General features: G+C 40.4%; 1 protein-coding gene across 3 annotated transcripts in view; it reads left to right on the top strand.

Moving 5' to 3' along the window:
- Positions 1-18,112, top strand: part of LOC143923344 (uncharacterized) — a 124,926-nt gene that overhangs the window by 53,781 nt on the left and 53,033 nt on the right. For all 3 annotated transcript variants that reach the window (XM_077446958.1, XM_077446956.1, XM_077446957.1), the window contains exon 3: positions 8,129-8,402. In XM_077446958.1, coding sequence (XP_077303084.1) covers positions 8,129-8,402 — 274 coding nt within the window. The remainder of the gene's footprint in view (positions 1-8,128; positions 8,403-18,112) is intronic.

Below are 18,112 nucleotides of genomic sequence, written 5' to 3'. Positions count from 1 at the left end.
CCCAACCTGTGAAGTGCCCACAATGGAGAACCATCCTGGTTCCAGACACGGGCGTCACGCTGGCGACAACATTACCGGAGAGTAGGACCGCTTTCACCTGGGCGGCTCAGCCATCTGGCGATTAGCGCCGGTCCATCTCCCCAGTGTGTTCGCAGAGGAGTGGCAATCCGACGGCACCAGTGCGCCACGAGGACGCCTAGTGCCCGGCACATATAGCATGACGTCCGTGAGAAGAGACCAAGTATCCGCCCCCTCCACATGACCAACAGGCGGGGAGAAGGGAGGAAATCCACACAGCATACCTCCGCACACGGAGGCCGGCAATGACGGACAGATCTGCGAGACCCGAATCACCGCCAAGGGCCCGCGGATGCAGTCCAAGCGGGACGCATTAGCCTAGATATAATTAAATAAGTAGTAACTATAGGACCATTTATCACAACAGCCTATACATGCTAATAAAAATAATGTGCAGACTACTGATGTGTGCTTTCATCCCGGGTATTTGATAATCATTGAAGGAAAATAGAGAGAAGATTTTCGGGACTTTAAATGAGGCTGGCACTAAAGACCTATAGTCGTCCATATGAACAATATCATATACCTACTCACAATTACTATGCCCCATTACGGGATTATCCGGAAGATGAGAGAGACAACAGATATCTCCAGACATACTACCCGGAACCCCAAGATAATAGGGCTTTTTTAGGCAGAGGAGCAGAATACTATCCACCGAGACGGATGGAAGAACAAAAATAAATAAGAAGGAGCCCAAGACAGATGGTAGAATCCAGAGAAATGAGAAGAAGTCGAGGAAGAAAAGAGGCAGAAGAGCAGGAAAGAGAGAACAAGAGAAAAAGAGAATAAAAGGATAAGGAATTTTTAACCTCAGCAGGATACCATTAACAGCAGAGGAGATTGGGGTACTTGACAAAGGCCTGAAATATGCTCCTGTTTGGAATCTGGATAAATTCCATACCTAGATAGGCATCCAGAAATACGTCAGAAACCTTAATAGAAATCAGAAAATATATTGCAAGTAACCCAATCAAGACCCAAACTACTACAACCGAACAAGGGATAATACATAGCACATTGAGGAATAAATCTGTTTTTAATCCCCAGATTAGCAACAACAAATATATAGATGTTTTTAAGAAAATCATAGTTGAAGATTTGAAATCATTAAAAATTAATAAGCAAGAAGAACCGAAATTCATGAGATGCGGTATCAAGAAACTAAGCAAAAGAAAAGATATCGTAATCCGCCCCGCCGATAAGGGGGGGAGGTATCGTTATCTTATCTAAAAAACAATACAATGACGGGATGGAAAACCTACTTAATGACACAGATACTTATCTTAAACTTTTAAGCAATCCTGTTTTTAAATGTAGAAAGGAACTTGAATTAGTTGTACATCTTGGCCTAAAGAAAAATATTTTAAACAAAAAAGAAGCCCAATATCTTATCCCAGAGGCATGTTACACCCCTGTGATTTATTCCCTTCCAAAAATCTATAAAAATAAAGAGAATCCCCCACAAAGACCTATCGTCAATGGAATAGATTCTCTCACTGCAAGAATGGGTGCATACATAGATAATTTTTTGCAACCCACAGTGAAAAACACAAAGGCATACTTATGGGACACCAAACAGAAACTACAAATCCTAGAGGAACTACCTAACCATGAAGGACCATGGGCTTTAGCAATGGCAGACGTGTCTTCACTGTATACGATCATTCTCCATCATCAAGCGTGTGAAGCCACCAAATGGGGCCTAAGGAAACACTCAGAACTACCATGCTCACAAAGAAAATACCTAATTAAATGTCTGGATTTCTGTCTCAAGAACAGTTACTTTTGGTACAACCGGAATTACTATCACCAAAAAACAGGCGTAGCAATGGGCGCAAAATTTGCACCTAGTGTAGCTGGCCTGTTTATGGCAAAATGGGAAGAAGAATCAGTCTTTACAAATACACCTATTGCGCTAGCAGTGTTCAAAAGATATATTGATAATATCTTCATCATATGGAAAGGAGAAGAAGACGGCCTAGTTAATTTCTTGGAAAAACTAAACGAAAATGACCGCAATATAACCCTAACATGGGATATAAGTCAAAAACCAGTGACTTTCCTGGATTTAGATATTATACAAGATGGAAATATCTTGAGCACGAAAACGCACTTTAAAAACATTGATAGAAATAGAAATAAGTTGGTCCACACTATCCCAGAAACACATTACTATTATAGGTACCTCATCCCCTAATGATTCTGCAAATATTGTATCCTAAAATAGGAAGGAAAGGGAGCAGGGGATTTTTATACGGTACAATTTATAAAGAAACAGAGATTTCTTTTAAAAGAATTCATAACTTTAATATTTAGAAATGTATTAAAAATATATTTTGTAAAGACAAAAATAGCAAATACACTCATTATACAGAAAATGCATGGCATAGAGTATAGGGGATCCTGAAAGTGTTAGTTGCTGAGACTGATCGTACTTCCTCCTGACATGTTTCGCATTTGTGCTTCTTCAGGGGAGTATGCAACCAGGTATGTACATTCCAAGCATCGCAACACACAAGCCAATAGATGGTGGAATAGATGGCAAGAATTGTGGGACAGGATCAAGTGCTAAAAACACCCTAGCCCAATGCAGGGCATAGATGGAGGTAAACAAGCGCTGCAGTGATAGTAAGAGATGAGAGGATTAGTTCCATGTAATGATATTGATGCAATACAAATGCAACAGATCACAATGAACAAATCAATCGACTCATTACAGTGTTTTTTGTAAGCTACAGAGTGCAGCGCTGTGCTGCCACTCTAAGCTTGCTGAACCAAACCAGAAGAATCAGCGTAGCGGCAATGTCTGTATTGAACCTGCAGGTTCAATACAGACATTGCCGCTACGCTGATTCTTCTGGTTTGGTTCAGCAAGCTTAGAGTGGCAGCACAGCGCTGCACTCTGTAGCTTACAAAAAACACTGTAATGAGTCGATTGATTTGTTCATTGTGATCTGTTGCATTTGTATTGCATCAATATCATTACATGGAACTAATCCTCTCATCTCTTACTATCACTGCAGCGCTTGTTTACCTCCATCTATGCCCTGCATTGGGCTAGGGTGTTTTTAGCACTTGATCCTGTCCCACAATTCTTGCCATCTATTCCACCATCTATTGGCTTGTGTGTTGCGATGCTTGGAATGTACATACCTGGTTGCATACTCCCCTGAAGAAGCACAAATGCGAAACATGTCAGGAGGAAGTACGATCAGTCTCAGCAACTAACACTTTCAGGATCCCCTATACTCTATGCCATGCATTTTCTGTATAATGAGTGTATTTGCTATTTTTGTCTTTACAAAATATATTTTTAATACATTTCTAAATATTAAAGTTATGAATTCTTTTAAAAGAAATCTCTGTTTCTTTATAAATTTTACCGTATAAAAATCCCCTGCTCCCTTTCCTTCCTATTTTAGGATACAATATTGATAGAAATAGTTATCTACCCATGACGAGTTGTCACCACCTCAACTGGCTATGGAATATACCAAAAGGGCAACTTATGCGACTACGAAGAAATAGTAGTAAAAAAGAGACCTTTATGGACCAGGCCAAGAAAATAGGCCACAGATTCGTAGAAAAGGGCTACAAGACTAACCGCATTGAAGACGGAATCCGTGAAGTGAGCAAAATGGACCGAAAAGAGTTAATTAAGAACAAAAAGAAAATAGACTTGAAGCCCAATAATGCAGCCATTATATTAGACTACAATGCCCAATATAAAAAAGTCGAGAGTATCATCAAAACATGCTGGCATATTCTGCTAAACGATATACATCTGAAACCTATCCTTCCTCTAGTACCGAAATGTATCTATAAACGTGCCCCGACATTAAGAGATAAAATAGTTAAAAACGTACCGGATCCTCCAACCAATGGTTTTACTTTTTCACAGGGAAGGGCTTCTACCCATGCAAACGCTGTTTTGCCTGTACCAAAACAAATAAGCCAGCACAAAAAATATTCAAATTCACATCTACTAGCACTGGAAATTCATACGAGATTAGCGATTTTGTCTACTGCAACACAGAAGGTGCAGTTTATGCACTGGAATGTAGCTGCGGCCTGCAATACATTGGGCGTACAAAAAGAACCCTTAGAATAAGGATTAAGGAACACATACAAAACATCATAAAAGGCTTTGATAAGCACAGTGTTTCTAAACACTTTGCAACACACCACAGGAAGGACCCCACACATTTAAAAATTTTGGGGTATTGAGCCGTACAAAAAACATTGGCGAGGGGGACATAATGTTAGGACCCTCAGCCAAATGGAATCAAAATGGATTTTTACCCTTGATACACTTACCCCTCGAGGATTAAATATAGAATTTGACCTCAATTGTTTTATTAATGATTTTTAAGATACCTTCTAAATGTTCTCTATACCAATATTTGATATGATTATTTGCTTTTATATCTATATATTGATTTTATATGCCTCTTATACCTGAACATCTTCTCCGGAGTCTGCCTATATCATTTTAAATTTCTTACAATTAAAAAAAAAAAAAATTTAAATAATTTTTTAATATTTTCTAATATTGTTTAATATTTTTTAATATTTTTTACTACATATCTTTCCAATAACATTCATATATCCCGAGCCTCTGAGTCTAGGTATATATATATATATATATATATATATATATATATATATATATATATATATATATATATATACACACATGTAAATATATGTATATGAATATGTGTATTTATCTCTAAATTCCGATTATATAATAAACAATCTCCAATAAATTTATATATTATTCTAAATCATTATATTACAATTAATGCGGCCCCTGATAAATCTCTTTTAGATTATCATCGTAAATTGCATTGGTTTGCAATGTTATTCATACAGCACGCTGGTTCAGAATGAACATTATTCTGTTATATAGTTTATCACGTCTGATCCACCATAGACTATTATTACAGCTACGGTCTCCCACTGGCAGCTAGACATATTCTGCTGACACCGAGAGTATCAATAGACATCCAGACCGGAAGTTTCTGGCCACAACATAATTAGACACCCTGCACTAATGTTAAATACACAACAAAATGGCCGCGATCGTAGTCCTTGACATAAGCTACAAAAAAATGGCAGTCCTATTGGTCTACATACGATCCACAAGAAAATGGCCGTCCCATTGGTTTACATATGATCCACAAGAAAATGGACGTTAAATAACGAAAAGACCTGAGCCTATTTAAATACACTTCATTGCCCATAAGCCTCATCCCAGTCGAAGTCACGTGTGTTGTGACGTAACGTGTAGGATACGAGAGGAAATCTAGACACCGGAACAAACGCCCAGGTACGAGCTCGGCGCTCATTTTTACATCGCTCAGCTTACATATGGAAATGTGAGTTTTTATGGTTCTACTCAAATAAACTTCAAACCCTTTTTCAAATATACTGCACCATGGTAGGCCTTTTTTTAATCTTTCTTATACCTTGATACATTGAGCATCTAAACGATCTGAGTGATCCAAGTAACTACCGCCCAATGGAAAGAGAGGAAAGGAAAGGATCCCCCCTGGCTTTATCCCATACACAGTATGAATGCCTAGGAACAGATCGATCCAAAGGGATCCCTCCCCCTAAACCTCGCTACATGCTGTTTACCTTACAGCAGTAAGGTAATCACTTACTACAAACATGGGTGCCAGCGACACTGAAGACTCATTCCTTTGCACTTAAAGACACAGTAACACTGAATGTCAGTATAGCAGCACACAGTGTTCCTGTTGCACACTTGCACATTTGCACTACTGTTGCACACTGGACTGGAAATAGCGTCCAATATTGCACTAGAGACTTGTTACACTCAGCTTGTTAAATTAATTTTATTTATTTATTTATATACCTTTAATTTGTTTTATATACATAATTTTTGTTTCTCCTTGATGAAATAAGTCACTCTCTGAATTATTCACCTTTTGCGTATATGTTTCACATTTTTGAAACCACACGTAGTTACACCACTTACCTTTTTACGTAATATTGCACATGCCGGATATATGTTTTATATATGTTTTTAAATATTTTTACTGCACAATAGGAATTTTTTTATGGTAAATGCTCATGTCCCCTTTAACGTGTATGCTAATTAATTTATGGTAACATTTTAGTATACTCTTTGCACATTTGCACTTTATTTGGTCAGTTAAACCGATGAATGTTTGCTACCTATAAACATAACTTGATAATTCTAATAATATACTATATACAGGAAAAAAATAATCTTTTGAAAGGAGCGCAACACCACCCCCCCTTTTTTCAGAATACTTACACCCTTGGGCACGAGTTTGGCCCTTACGGTGTATGCAGCACCTACTGTATCTTTTCAATATACCATATTTATAGATTCCTTTTAGCGCAGGAGTACCTACCTTACATTTAGTGCTCTATATCTCGGTGCTGGTGTCAGTACTCTATATCACGGTGCTGGTGTCAGTGCACTCTATCACGGTGCTGGTGTCAGTGCACTCTATCACGGTGCTGGTGTCAGTGCACTCTATCACGGTGCTGGTGTCAGTGCTCTATATCCCGCTGCTGGTGTCAGTGCTCTATATAACGGTGCTGGTGTCAGTGCTCTATATCTCGGTGCTGATGTCAGTGCTCTATATCACGGTGCTGGTGTCAGTGCACTCTATCACGGTGCTGGTGTCAGTGCTCTATATCACGGTGCTGGTGTCAGTGCACTCTATCACGGTGCTGGTGTCGGTGCTCTATATTTCGGTGCTTGTGATCATCTCCTGCACCCTCTTCATAGCCTACTCTGACCTTTCCTCTTCTCCATTGCCTTCATGCGCTCCACAGTCCTGAATTGTCAGAATTTCACATATAAAAAAATAATGCTTGTAGTTGTCGATCCCAAATTCTTTTCATACATGTGTTATGTCAGTGGCCATGTGGTGGGACTATGTGTGCACAGCTAGTAATTATTTTGTGGCTGGAAATATGACCTGTAGGTTTTGAAAATTCGCCTGCCATTGAAGTCAATGGGGCCCGCCGCAAACTTTGCAGTTCGCAAACTTTTGGCCGCGTTCAGGGTTCGCGTTCGCGAAACATCCCGTTGGAAGTTCGTCCATCTCTACTGGTCACCAGTGCCAGGACAAGGTCATCTAGTGCCCAGGGTAAAGATATCAAATGGCACCCCCCTCCCCACCACAAAAATGTATGAAAATTATGTGTTAGCATAAATCCCCTGCCACCTCAAAAAAATTATTCAAGCAATATAGATGGGCTATAGAGCTCAATAAGATTGCAGGGGCCCTGCACTAGAAATGCCACTAGTTGTCAGATTGTCGCTCTGTTTGTTTACCCGCCTCCTACCCATGCTCTTTGCTGGAAGCGGATGGGGTAGGATAAAGAAACACTACAAGGTGACGATCCTGCAGTCCTAAACCAGGAGAGCTGCAGTGGCAAGTGAAGAAGCTAGAGGGGAGAGAGAGCACAACCCGTCCCTTCTCCCGGGTCTTTCCTCTCCAGATCTGGCCTGTCTCCATCAGCGCTAAGCTGACAGGATTAGTGAAGCTGTCGTCACTTGTAGCTTGTAGTTAGGAACTCTCCATGTGGTGACCCCCCCCCACACCTCACATGATACCACCACCACCTTCCCCTCCTGGTAATCCCTTGTCCTGGCCCTGCCAGTCACTGCTGCTCTCTCTCCCCTTGAGCAGTGTTACTGGTCATGTCTCCCTCCTGCAGGTGGAGCCTGATGGACCCTTCTCACATCTCTCCTCTCTGCACAGACTATGTACAGCATAAGGATGATGTCACTGCTATTTTAACAAGGTAATATTTGGGTTTGCAAAGGCATTTTGTGCACACAAAGCAGATTTCTATCACTTATGGCTATTAAGGAATGTATTTAAATTAAAGTTTTTGTGCCCGGATTTCAGCCTTAAAGATCCCGTACATCTTATGGACACAGATCTGAATTATTGTTGAGTAAACCATAAAATGCAAGCAATTAAACTGCTTATGTTATCGGATCATGACTTATGTCTGTTGGTTATTCCAGATGGGGCCAAGAAAGGTGGCAATCTGCTCCAGAGACAGTGAACAGAATTATGAATGGCTGATAGATTTTCTAAAGAACAGAACATGTAGGAAACCAAATAAGATTGAGGCCCGACCTGTGTACATAACCAACGACATGTCTAAGTTTCGTCAAGAGGTCTCCGAGTATGACTTCGCCATCTTGTATCATACTAAGAAGCGTGGAAGGATAAATATCACCAATGTCACCAACTCCCTCTATGATGAGGAGCTGAAATTTCTTAATGAAAGGTTTGGTAAGTAATAGGTCTTTATTTTTGTATTGTAGCACTACCCTCACAAGGGCTGCAGATGTTAACTGGTTCTTTCACAAACCGTGAAGGCCACCAGCCACACAGGCAACATTCCTTCCACTCTGGCTTCAATAAACAGTCTAGGGTTGACTTTTTAAATTGTATTGCTTGAAGGCATGTTGAATAGTAACAGGTGGGCACTCTTGTCTAGGCTAGTCTTCTCTGAACAGTCTTGAAGGCCACGGGTTTAAAGGAAAGGCCAAAACCAAATACCTGTCTCAGAAATGCTGGCACTTATCCTTCAAACAGCACACAGTCACTTGGGTATTGAGCTCAGGTCTATTCTTACAATGTCTCTTTAGGACAGCTGAAGTACTCCAATTTTCTTTAGACATCTCTATGTGTCAAGACAACTACTTCCTAGCTTCCACCAGACATTCTTCAGTGAGGAAGGAGTTAATACTCAGTGCTATAGGACAGCTACACACTTCCGGTGATTACTCCATACCAGATCTGTGGGTGAAACTGCTTGGTTAGCTCCAGAGTAAATTAGGAATAGGCCACCCAGCATTGCCTCAGCTAGGACCACAATGAACTAAAGCAACTCCAGCAAGCTTCCCCTGAGGCTGGGAACTTCTCCAGCAGGACAAGACCAAGGCCAGACCCCAGACCATTTATGTTCCTCTCCAGCCACCTACTTTGCACACCTCCCGGGGAATTGGCTGCAGAACAATAAATATTCGAGCCGCTCGTTTGACTCTTCTAGTCTCTGATGTTCTAGAAGCCTCTAGAAAGCAGGGGAAGCAATAAAACCTACAGCCTGTGGGATCCAGAACAGTCCAAATAAATCAACAGCTGCTCCAATGATTACAGTGGACCGAAAAGAAGAACATTTTCCTAAAATTCTAACAATCTATCTAGGAGGTTACTACAGTATTACATGGGATGTTTCGAATTCTGCAGTCTACAAGGTTGAACTCCAGGCCCCTTTTTTTTTTTTATTGATGAAGTAGGTTAAGTTGATGAAGCGTTAGGACCTCAGACAGGATTCATTGCTTTCTGTAGCTCCATAGTGGAGATTTCCTTTCACTTGTCTGCTGGAACAGAAAATATGGAGAATATCTCTGAATGGGGACACAGTCTGTGTAGATTAAAGAAGATGTTTAGAATCCCTGTCAGATTTTTGTTCGTAGATGTGCTCTTGTTGACCATGAAAAGTACAAGAGACCCCCTTTATTCCACTTCCCTCATTTCCCACACCTTACCTCCCTGCCCTAATCCCCCCCACTCTTTTTTTCCTCCCCACCCCTCTTTTATTATCCAGGTTACTAGCACTAATTCAAAGGAGCTGTAGTGTTATCTCTACAAATATGCATGTTAAGATAACCCTAACATAGATATATACAGTCCTTCAGAGTTTACACGTAAGCATTAGTTTGGGGGGAGGAGGGCTATACCTTCATAGCTCTCCAAATCTTAAGCAACCCCGGCTGGGAGGTACCCATGCAGTCTAACTCCTTAGATGGACAGCCTGAGAGATCTTAAATTCGTTAAATTTGGGGGCGTGGTCTCGGCATGAAGGAGTGAAGCCACGTTTTTCTGAGGCTCCCGGGCCGTGGCTCTCCAGGGCTCCAATCCAGCAGACTTACCCCACATTCCTGCTTCTCGATCCGCTCCAGGACTGCGGCGAAGTGGTGCCCGAGCTCTGGGACTCCCGTAGAATGCATGGAGTGATACCTGGTGCAGATACAGCCGACGGCATCTACCCTGGACCCGGCCAAGATGTCGCCGGCATCGGCCACTAGGACGGAGCACGGATCACCGACGGGGAGAGGTGAGAGACCAGAAACATGTAATGACATGCCGCCGTTCTCCCCGCCTAGCGATCTCTCCCCTATGTTGGAGATGTGGTACTCAGAATGGCACAATACTCCACATCTTCTGGAATGTGAAGTGCTGACACCCTTCTGGCGGCAGGTATTAGGAATCATCCACAAACTCACTGATGTGGATCTCAAAGACAACCCAGCGGCAATACTACTGAACCTGACCCCAATGTCCAGTAAGCGATACCGCAAATCCCTGCTGAAGCACCTCTTGAATGCGGCCAGGGCATGTATTCCCAGTATGTGGAAGCAACGGTCCCCTCTGACAGTAATACAGTGGTTTGCTAGGATCAATGACATACAGCAGATGGAATGCCTTAGGGCTGCAATGGGGGAGAGAGAGGAGGAGCACAGTGCGCGGTGGACACACTGGGAACTGCTCAGACAATTACAAGTCCTACACTTAGAAAAGCAGTCATTTGGCAGACTGGGCCTTGGGTCGGCGGCCCCACCGGTGCTTCATGCTTACCTCCTCCCCGCTTACTCCCCCATCCTTACTCCCCTTTCCTTCTGCTATCCTCTTCCCTCATGAGACACCATGGGGGTCGCTCATCTTTCTTTCCCCTAAAAGTGAAAATACTGTGGCCAAAGCATAAGCAAAGTAAGAAGAAGACGACTAGTCCCAGTTACTTAATACAAGCCGTAACCCAAAAAAATACAGCGCTATTCTTCAATGAGATATTGATAAAATAAAATTGTGTAAAAAAAATAGTGTAAAAATTTTTTCTACCGTGAGTGCAGCAGCAACTTATTAAGTGAGATACCCACAAACCAAATCCTAGTTAATTTTCAAAAAGCTGCGCTAAAAATGATCCAAAAATTATTTGTGAAAAATAAAGTAAAAAGAAGCAGTATCAAACAATATTATACCAAACTCTAATTAAAAGAATGTGTATATTCAAAAAATAATCAAAAATTAGTCCATATCACCATCTACACACAAAAAAATTCATTTCATATAGACAAAATAGATTCTTTTTGATTGTAGTTTCCACCGTGAAACACACCACACCGGTAAAGGAAAAAGGTGTCCTCAAAGATGCAGAAAACAGAACTCCACCACCAATATCACTGCCGCTTACCAGCTAGACTGGTCCCATCACAGAGACCAGATATGGCCACAATAAGAAAGCACTCCTTCTGCGCATGGACTACCAGGAGGATAAAGCTCTGTTCAGACGTTTGGACAGGTCCTACGGCCACACCACTCATTGCCCGGCACATACAGAAACAAGAAGGGTCGCCATAGTGTAGTAAATTCTTACGTTTAATAAATAAATAAAAGGTTGCACTTACATCCAACTGAGAAAACAGTTCGCTGTGTTACAAACAACAAAATTGCCGGCCGGCTTCGTAAACGCTGCCCGTTGCTTCCGGGTACAACGTGGAACGCGGTGACGTCAATACGCCACTCCTCCCTACGCCGTTTCGTCACAACTGACGTCTTCCAGGGGCACGGGCGGCGCATTGACTCACCGCATTAAATAACGCTACAGATGATTAGTTCCGCCCCACTCTGAGCTTCTGAAGGCCATGTCAAGTAAGGGCAGATCTCAGTAACATAATGGGCAGGTATGCAAGTGTTATCTCCACATACTTTCCACTATATTATGAACGATCAGATCCTAAGGCTTACATTACCTACCCGAACGAAAAGTTCAATTTGCATTTAAAAACGAACGAATATTTAAAACCGAATAGAAAAAATCCTAAATAAACAATCTTTTTTTCTCCCCTTTTTTTATATACCTAGATCTGAAAAAAAGAACACTAGATCAGGGCAAGAATTACCGTACCTCTGACTAAATATCAAAAGCGTCCACCATACTTAATATCAGTTGGTGTGTTCAGATCAGTATTAAGATTTAATATATTGCAGAAAAAATATATATAAAAAATAGAACAAAAAATTTTAATTATTGAAAATAAAAATAAAAATTGAGGATTAAAAATTAAAAATAATTATCATATTATGAAAAATAACATCCTTAAAAATAAAAGAAAAATATAAAAAAAAACCTCTAGGACTACCAGCCAATAATATACATATCACGGGAAGTATCCCATAAAGTGTATATGTATATCATATTTAATTCAAAGAACTTTCATAAATGAATTTATTTTACAGAATATTTTATGTATTTCTTATTGGTCACCTTGAGTTACCCTTATGAAATATAGGTTCCCCATATTCGTGATACCAAAAAGGAGACGTTGTTCAAATACGAATGAAATTCTCAAACAAAAAACCTCAAAAAACTCAAGATGCTTTTTATTATTTTGCGCTATTCCTTCCTTTACCAAAAAACAGCAACAAAACAGCACCAGACCCAAAACAAAGGGATTCTTTTTGCCCACTTACATTTGCATATCCGAGAGGATATACCAAAAAAACTTTGACTTGGGCCTGACAGAAACTCACAGTGGGTTCACAGTGTTTCATTCACTCAATTACCAGCTAGCTGTTATCAATAAAAGCGTTAACATCCACTTCTACATTAAGACCATACGGGGTATAACACCGTACCCTATGTATCCAATTCATTTCCAACCTAGATAACTCTCTCACCAGAGAGCTTCCCCTCCAGTGAGCACTATACTTATCTATTCCCAGGAACAATGTGTTCGCCGGGTTACGATTATGGTGAATAGCATAATGTTTTGACACTGAATGGAACCTGAAACCATTTCGTATATTGGTTAGATGTTCACCTAAACGCACCTGCATGGTGCGTTTAGTCCTGCCTATATATTGAAAACCACAGGGACATTGTAAAAGATACACCACCCCTGTGGAACTACACGTAATGAACGGTTCAATTTTATGTTCTCTAGATGTACTGGTGGAAATGAATGATTCCGTCTTCCTCTGTTTACTTTTGTTCAGTGCGCAGATTTGACATCTGCAAATGACACTGATGATACCCTGACATATTCTGAAAGAAAGAGATCTTCTTAGTGGGCGGATCAACGACATTTGGGGCAATTATATCCCGAAGCGAAGGAACTCCCCTGAAAACCAACTGTGGCCTGGCTGGTAGGAAAGTTTTAATAATCCTGTCATTGCCCAGCAAGTGCCAATGTTTGCGAAGCAGTTTTTTAATAAGGTAATGTTGGGTTGAAAAGGTAGTGATGAAGGGTATAACTGGTCTCTCCCTCCCCTTCTTATTGTTGTTCTGACCTGCAGTTAGTAAGGTAGAGCGATCGATTTCTCCTATTTGCTGCATTATCTGATTTAGTGTCTCAACTTCATATCCCTTCTCAATTAACCTATTTTTAATAATATCTGCCTGAAACTTATAGTCAGTAAGATCAGTGCAATTTCGCCTCATTCTTAAAAATTGGCTCTTTGGAACCGAATCCAACCAAACATCATGATGGCAGCTCCCTTTAGGAATAAACGCATTTCGATCAGTCTTCTTAAAAAAGGAGACGGTTTTAGGAGTATCAGCACTTTTACAGATGGTTAGATCCAAGAAATTTATTTTTTCTTGGCTCGCCTCATATGTAAACTTTATACCCATCTCGTTATTGTTTAAATATCCAAAAAATTCCTCCAGCTCCAGAACAGTCCCATCCCATAGGAGGAGGACGTCGTCTATATACCTAGCCCAAAAGGCCAGGTGAGGACTCCTATCCTTATAGACGACGTCCTCCTCCCACTTAGCTAGAAACAAATTGGCAAGACTGGGGGCATATTTTGCCCCCATGGCTACGCCACGAATCTGTCTATAATAGTTATGTTCAAACCAAAAATAATTGTGGCTAGCTGCGTATTCCAAAAGATCCATAATAAAAGATTGTTGCACCTTAGGTGTAGTGGAAAGACATTCTAGAAAATATTTTACTGCAGAGATTCCCATAGCGTGCGGAATTATAGTGTACAAAGAAGACACGTCTGCTGTAACCAAAAAGGTTGAAGCACCTACTTTCAATTCAGACAATAAATTGATTACATGTCTGGTGTCCTTAATGTATGATGGCATAAGTTGGACCATAGGTTGAAGAAAAAAATCTATATACTTGCCCACCCGGGCCGTGATGGAGTCGATACCACTCACAATCGGACGGCCCGGGGGGCAAGTAAGACTCTTATGGATCTTAGGGAGATAATAAAGTATGGGGGCTCGTGCTGCTTTGGGGATCAGGAAAGTTTTTTCCTTTTCGTTCAATATGCTCAAACGAGAACCCCTATCAACTAATAGTTGTAAAGTTTTTTTATATTGAATTATTGGATTACCTGGAAGGGTCGCATAGGTATCTCTATCGTCCACTATCCTATGCATCTCCGTCAGGTAATCTTTCTGGTCCAAAACCACTATGCCCCCCCTTTGTCCGCTGGACGTATTACCAAATTTTTATTTTTACATAATGAGTCCAAACCCTCTTCCAAATTTCTTTCCATTTTGATATTTTTAATTTTAATGGACTCTAAATCACGTAAAAAAGAACATCTCTAAAAACCCTAACCGAAGGGGCCAATACCCCCGGAGGGTTAAAGGTAGATGCATTGGAGAGGCCTGTATGTATATATTGATGTTGAATACTTTCATGTTGAACAGTTGAGATGGACGAAAAATGTCTCTTTATGTTAATAGTGCGAACAAACTTATGGATATCCATATAAGTTTGAAACTTATTCAGTTTCTTAGGGGGAGCAAATTTTAATCCCTTATTGAGAAGGGCTGTTTCAGCTGTAGTAAGGGTCTGAGAGCTGAGGTTAAAAATACCGTCCCCATTTACTTCTTTGATTTTTTTTGATTGTGCTCTCCTCCCCCCTCTGGTTCCTCTTTGTTTTCTATTGCCCTTTTTATGCCCTGATTTGCTTTGGGAAAACCCCAATTCTGCTGGGTTTGATTACTCACCACAGGCCTAGAGGGTTCAATTCTAGACTCACCATATTCTCTCGCTTTCTGTACGTAATTTTGAGAATATTGGTTCGTAAGGCCCTCCCTATCATATAGGGGGAAGAAACGATTACGGGTCTCCACTCCATATTCGAAATCCTCCCCTCTCCAATTGTCATGGAAAGGTCGAGAACCTCCATGGTAACTCAGTGGTGCACCATAAAAAGGTCTTTCATTAGGTGTATAATGATTAAAAGGTCTTTCCATTCTCCCTCCATTTATATAAGGGTCTCTACCGTAATGGGAATACTCTGGGTTAAAGGGCTGACGATATTCCCTGTCATGATGCCCCGTCTGTCTATAAGGGGGTGGATGATTCCCCCCAGGGTTACGATATTGTTGTCCAGTTTTCCCTGTATTAGGGTTTCTCTGCAGAGATGAATAGGAAACCCTTCTCTCTTTTTTACTAAGTTTTCTTACGGGTTTCTTTGGAGTTCTCTGACCCTGATTTACTATAGGTACATGTTGTATTTGAGAGGATGACTGTTCTGGAGCTGGAGGAATTTTTTGGATATTTAAACAATAACGAGAGGGGTATAAAGTTTACATATGAGGCGAGCCAAGAAAAAATAAATTTCTTGTATCTAACCATCTGTAAAAGTGCTGATACTCTTAAAACCGTCTCCTTTTTTAAGAAGACTGATCGGAATGCGTTTATTCCTAAAGGGAGCTGCCATCATGATGTTTGGTTGGATTCGGTTCCAAAGAGCCAATTTTTAAGAATGAGGCGAAATTGCACTGATCTTACTGACTATAAGTTTCAGGCAGATATTATTAAAAATAGGTTAATTGAGAAGGGATATGAAGTTGAGACACTAAATCAGATAATGCAGCAAATAGGAGAAATCGATCGCTCTACCTTACTAACTGCAGGTCAGAACAACAATAAGAAGGGGAGGGAGAGACCAGTTATACCCTTCATCACTACCTTTTCAACCCAACATTACCTTATTAAAAAACTGCTTCGCAAACATTGGCACTTGCTGGGCAATGACAGGATTATTAAAACTTTCCTACCAGCCAGGCCACAGTTGGTTTTCAGGGGAGTTCCTTCGCTTTGGGATATAATTGCCCCAAATGTCGTTGATCCGCCCACTAAGAAGATCTCTTTCTTTCAGAATATGTCAGGGTATCATCAGTGTCATTTGCAGATGTCAAATCTGCGCACTGAACAAAAGTAAACAGAGGAAGACGGAATCATTCATTTCCACCAGTACATCTAGAGAACATAAAATTGAACCGTTCATTACGTGTAGTTCCACAGGGGTGGTGTATCTTTTACAATGTCCCTGTGGTTTTCAATATATAGGCAGGACTAAACGCACCATGCAGGTGCGTTTAGGTGAACATCTAACCAATATACGAAATGATTTCAGGTTCCATTCAGTGTCAAAACATTATGCTATTCACCATAATCGTAACCCGGCGAACACATTGTTCCTGGGAATAGATAAGTATAGTGCTCACTGGAGGGGAAGCTCTCTGGTGAGAGAGTTATCTAGGTTGGAAATGAATTGGATACATAGGGTACGGTGTTATACCCCGTATGGTCTTAATGTAGAAGTGGATGTTAACGCTTTTATTGATAACAGCTAGCTGGTAATTGAGTGAATGAAATACTGTGAACCCACTGTGAGTTTCTGTCAGGCCCAAGTCAAAGTTTTTTTGGTATATCCTCTCGGATATGCAAATGTAAGTGGGCAAAAAGAATCCCTTTGTTTTGGGTCTGGTGCTGTTTTGTTGCTGTTTTTTGGTAAAGGAAGGAATAGCGCAAAATAATAAAAAGCATCTTGAGTTTTTTGAGGTTTTTTGTTTGAGAATTTCATTCGTATTTGAACAACGTCTCCTTTTTGGTATCACGAATATGGGGAACCTATATTTCATAAGGGTAACTCAAGGTGACCAATAAGAAATACATAAAATATTCTGTACAATAAATTCATTTATGAAAGTTCTTTGAATTAAATATGATATACATATACACTTTATGGGATACTTCCCGTGATATGTATATTATTGGCTGGTAGTCCTAGAGGTTTTTTTTTATATTTTTCTTTTATTTTTAAGGATGTTATTTTTCATAATATGATAATTATTTTTAATTTTTAATCCTCAATTTTTATTTTTATTTTCAATAATTAAAATTTTTTGTTCTATTTTTTATATATATTTTTTCTGCAATATATTAAATCTTAATACTGATCTGAACACACCAACTGATATTAAGTATGGTGGACGCTTTTGATATTTAGTCAGAGGTACGGTAATTCTTGCCCTGATCTAGTGTTCTTTTTTTCAGATCTAGGTATATAAAAAAAGGGGAGAAAAAAAGATTGTTTATTTAGGATTTTTTCTATTCGGTTTTAAATATTCGTTCGTTTTTAAATGCAAATTGAACTTTTCGTTCGGGTAGGTAATGTAAGCCTTAGGATCTGATCGTTCATAATATAGTGGAAAGTATGTGGAGATAACACTTGCATACCTGCCCATTATGTTACTGAGATCTGCCCTTACTTGACATGGCCTTCAGAAGCTCAGAGTGGGGCGGAACTAATCATCTGTAGCGTTATTTAATGCGGTGAGTCAATGCGCCGCCCGTGCCCCTGGAAGACGTCAGTTGTGACGAAACGGCGTAGGGAGGAGTGGCGTATTGACGTCACCGCGTTCCACGTTGTACCCGGAAGCAACGGGCAGCGCTTACGAAGCCGGCCGGCAATTTTGTTGTTTGTAACACAGCGAACTGTTTTCTCAGTTGGATGTAAGTGCAACCTTTTATTTATTTATTAAACGTAAGAATTTACTACACTATGGCGACCCTTCTTGTTTCTGTATGTGCCGGGCAATGAGTGGTGTGGCCGTAGGACCTGTCCAAACGTCTGAACAGAGCTTTATCCTCCTGGTGGTCCATGCGCAGAAGGAG

The sequence above is a fragment of the Lithobates pipiens genome, unplaced genomic scaffold (genome assembly GCF_037356315.1).
Source record: "Lithobates pipiens isolate NorthernLeopardFrog02 unplaced genomic scaffold, aLitPip1_a1.2 Scaffold_22, whole genome shotgun sequence".
NCBI lineage: Eukaryota > Metazoa > Chordata > Amphibia > Anura > Ranidae > Lithobates > Lithobates pipiens.
Note: the sequence above shows the minus strand (reverse complement) of the source record. Positions and strands in the feature narration are given on the sequence as shown.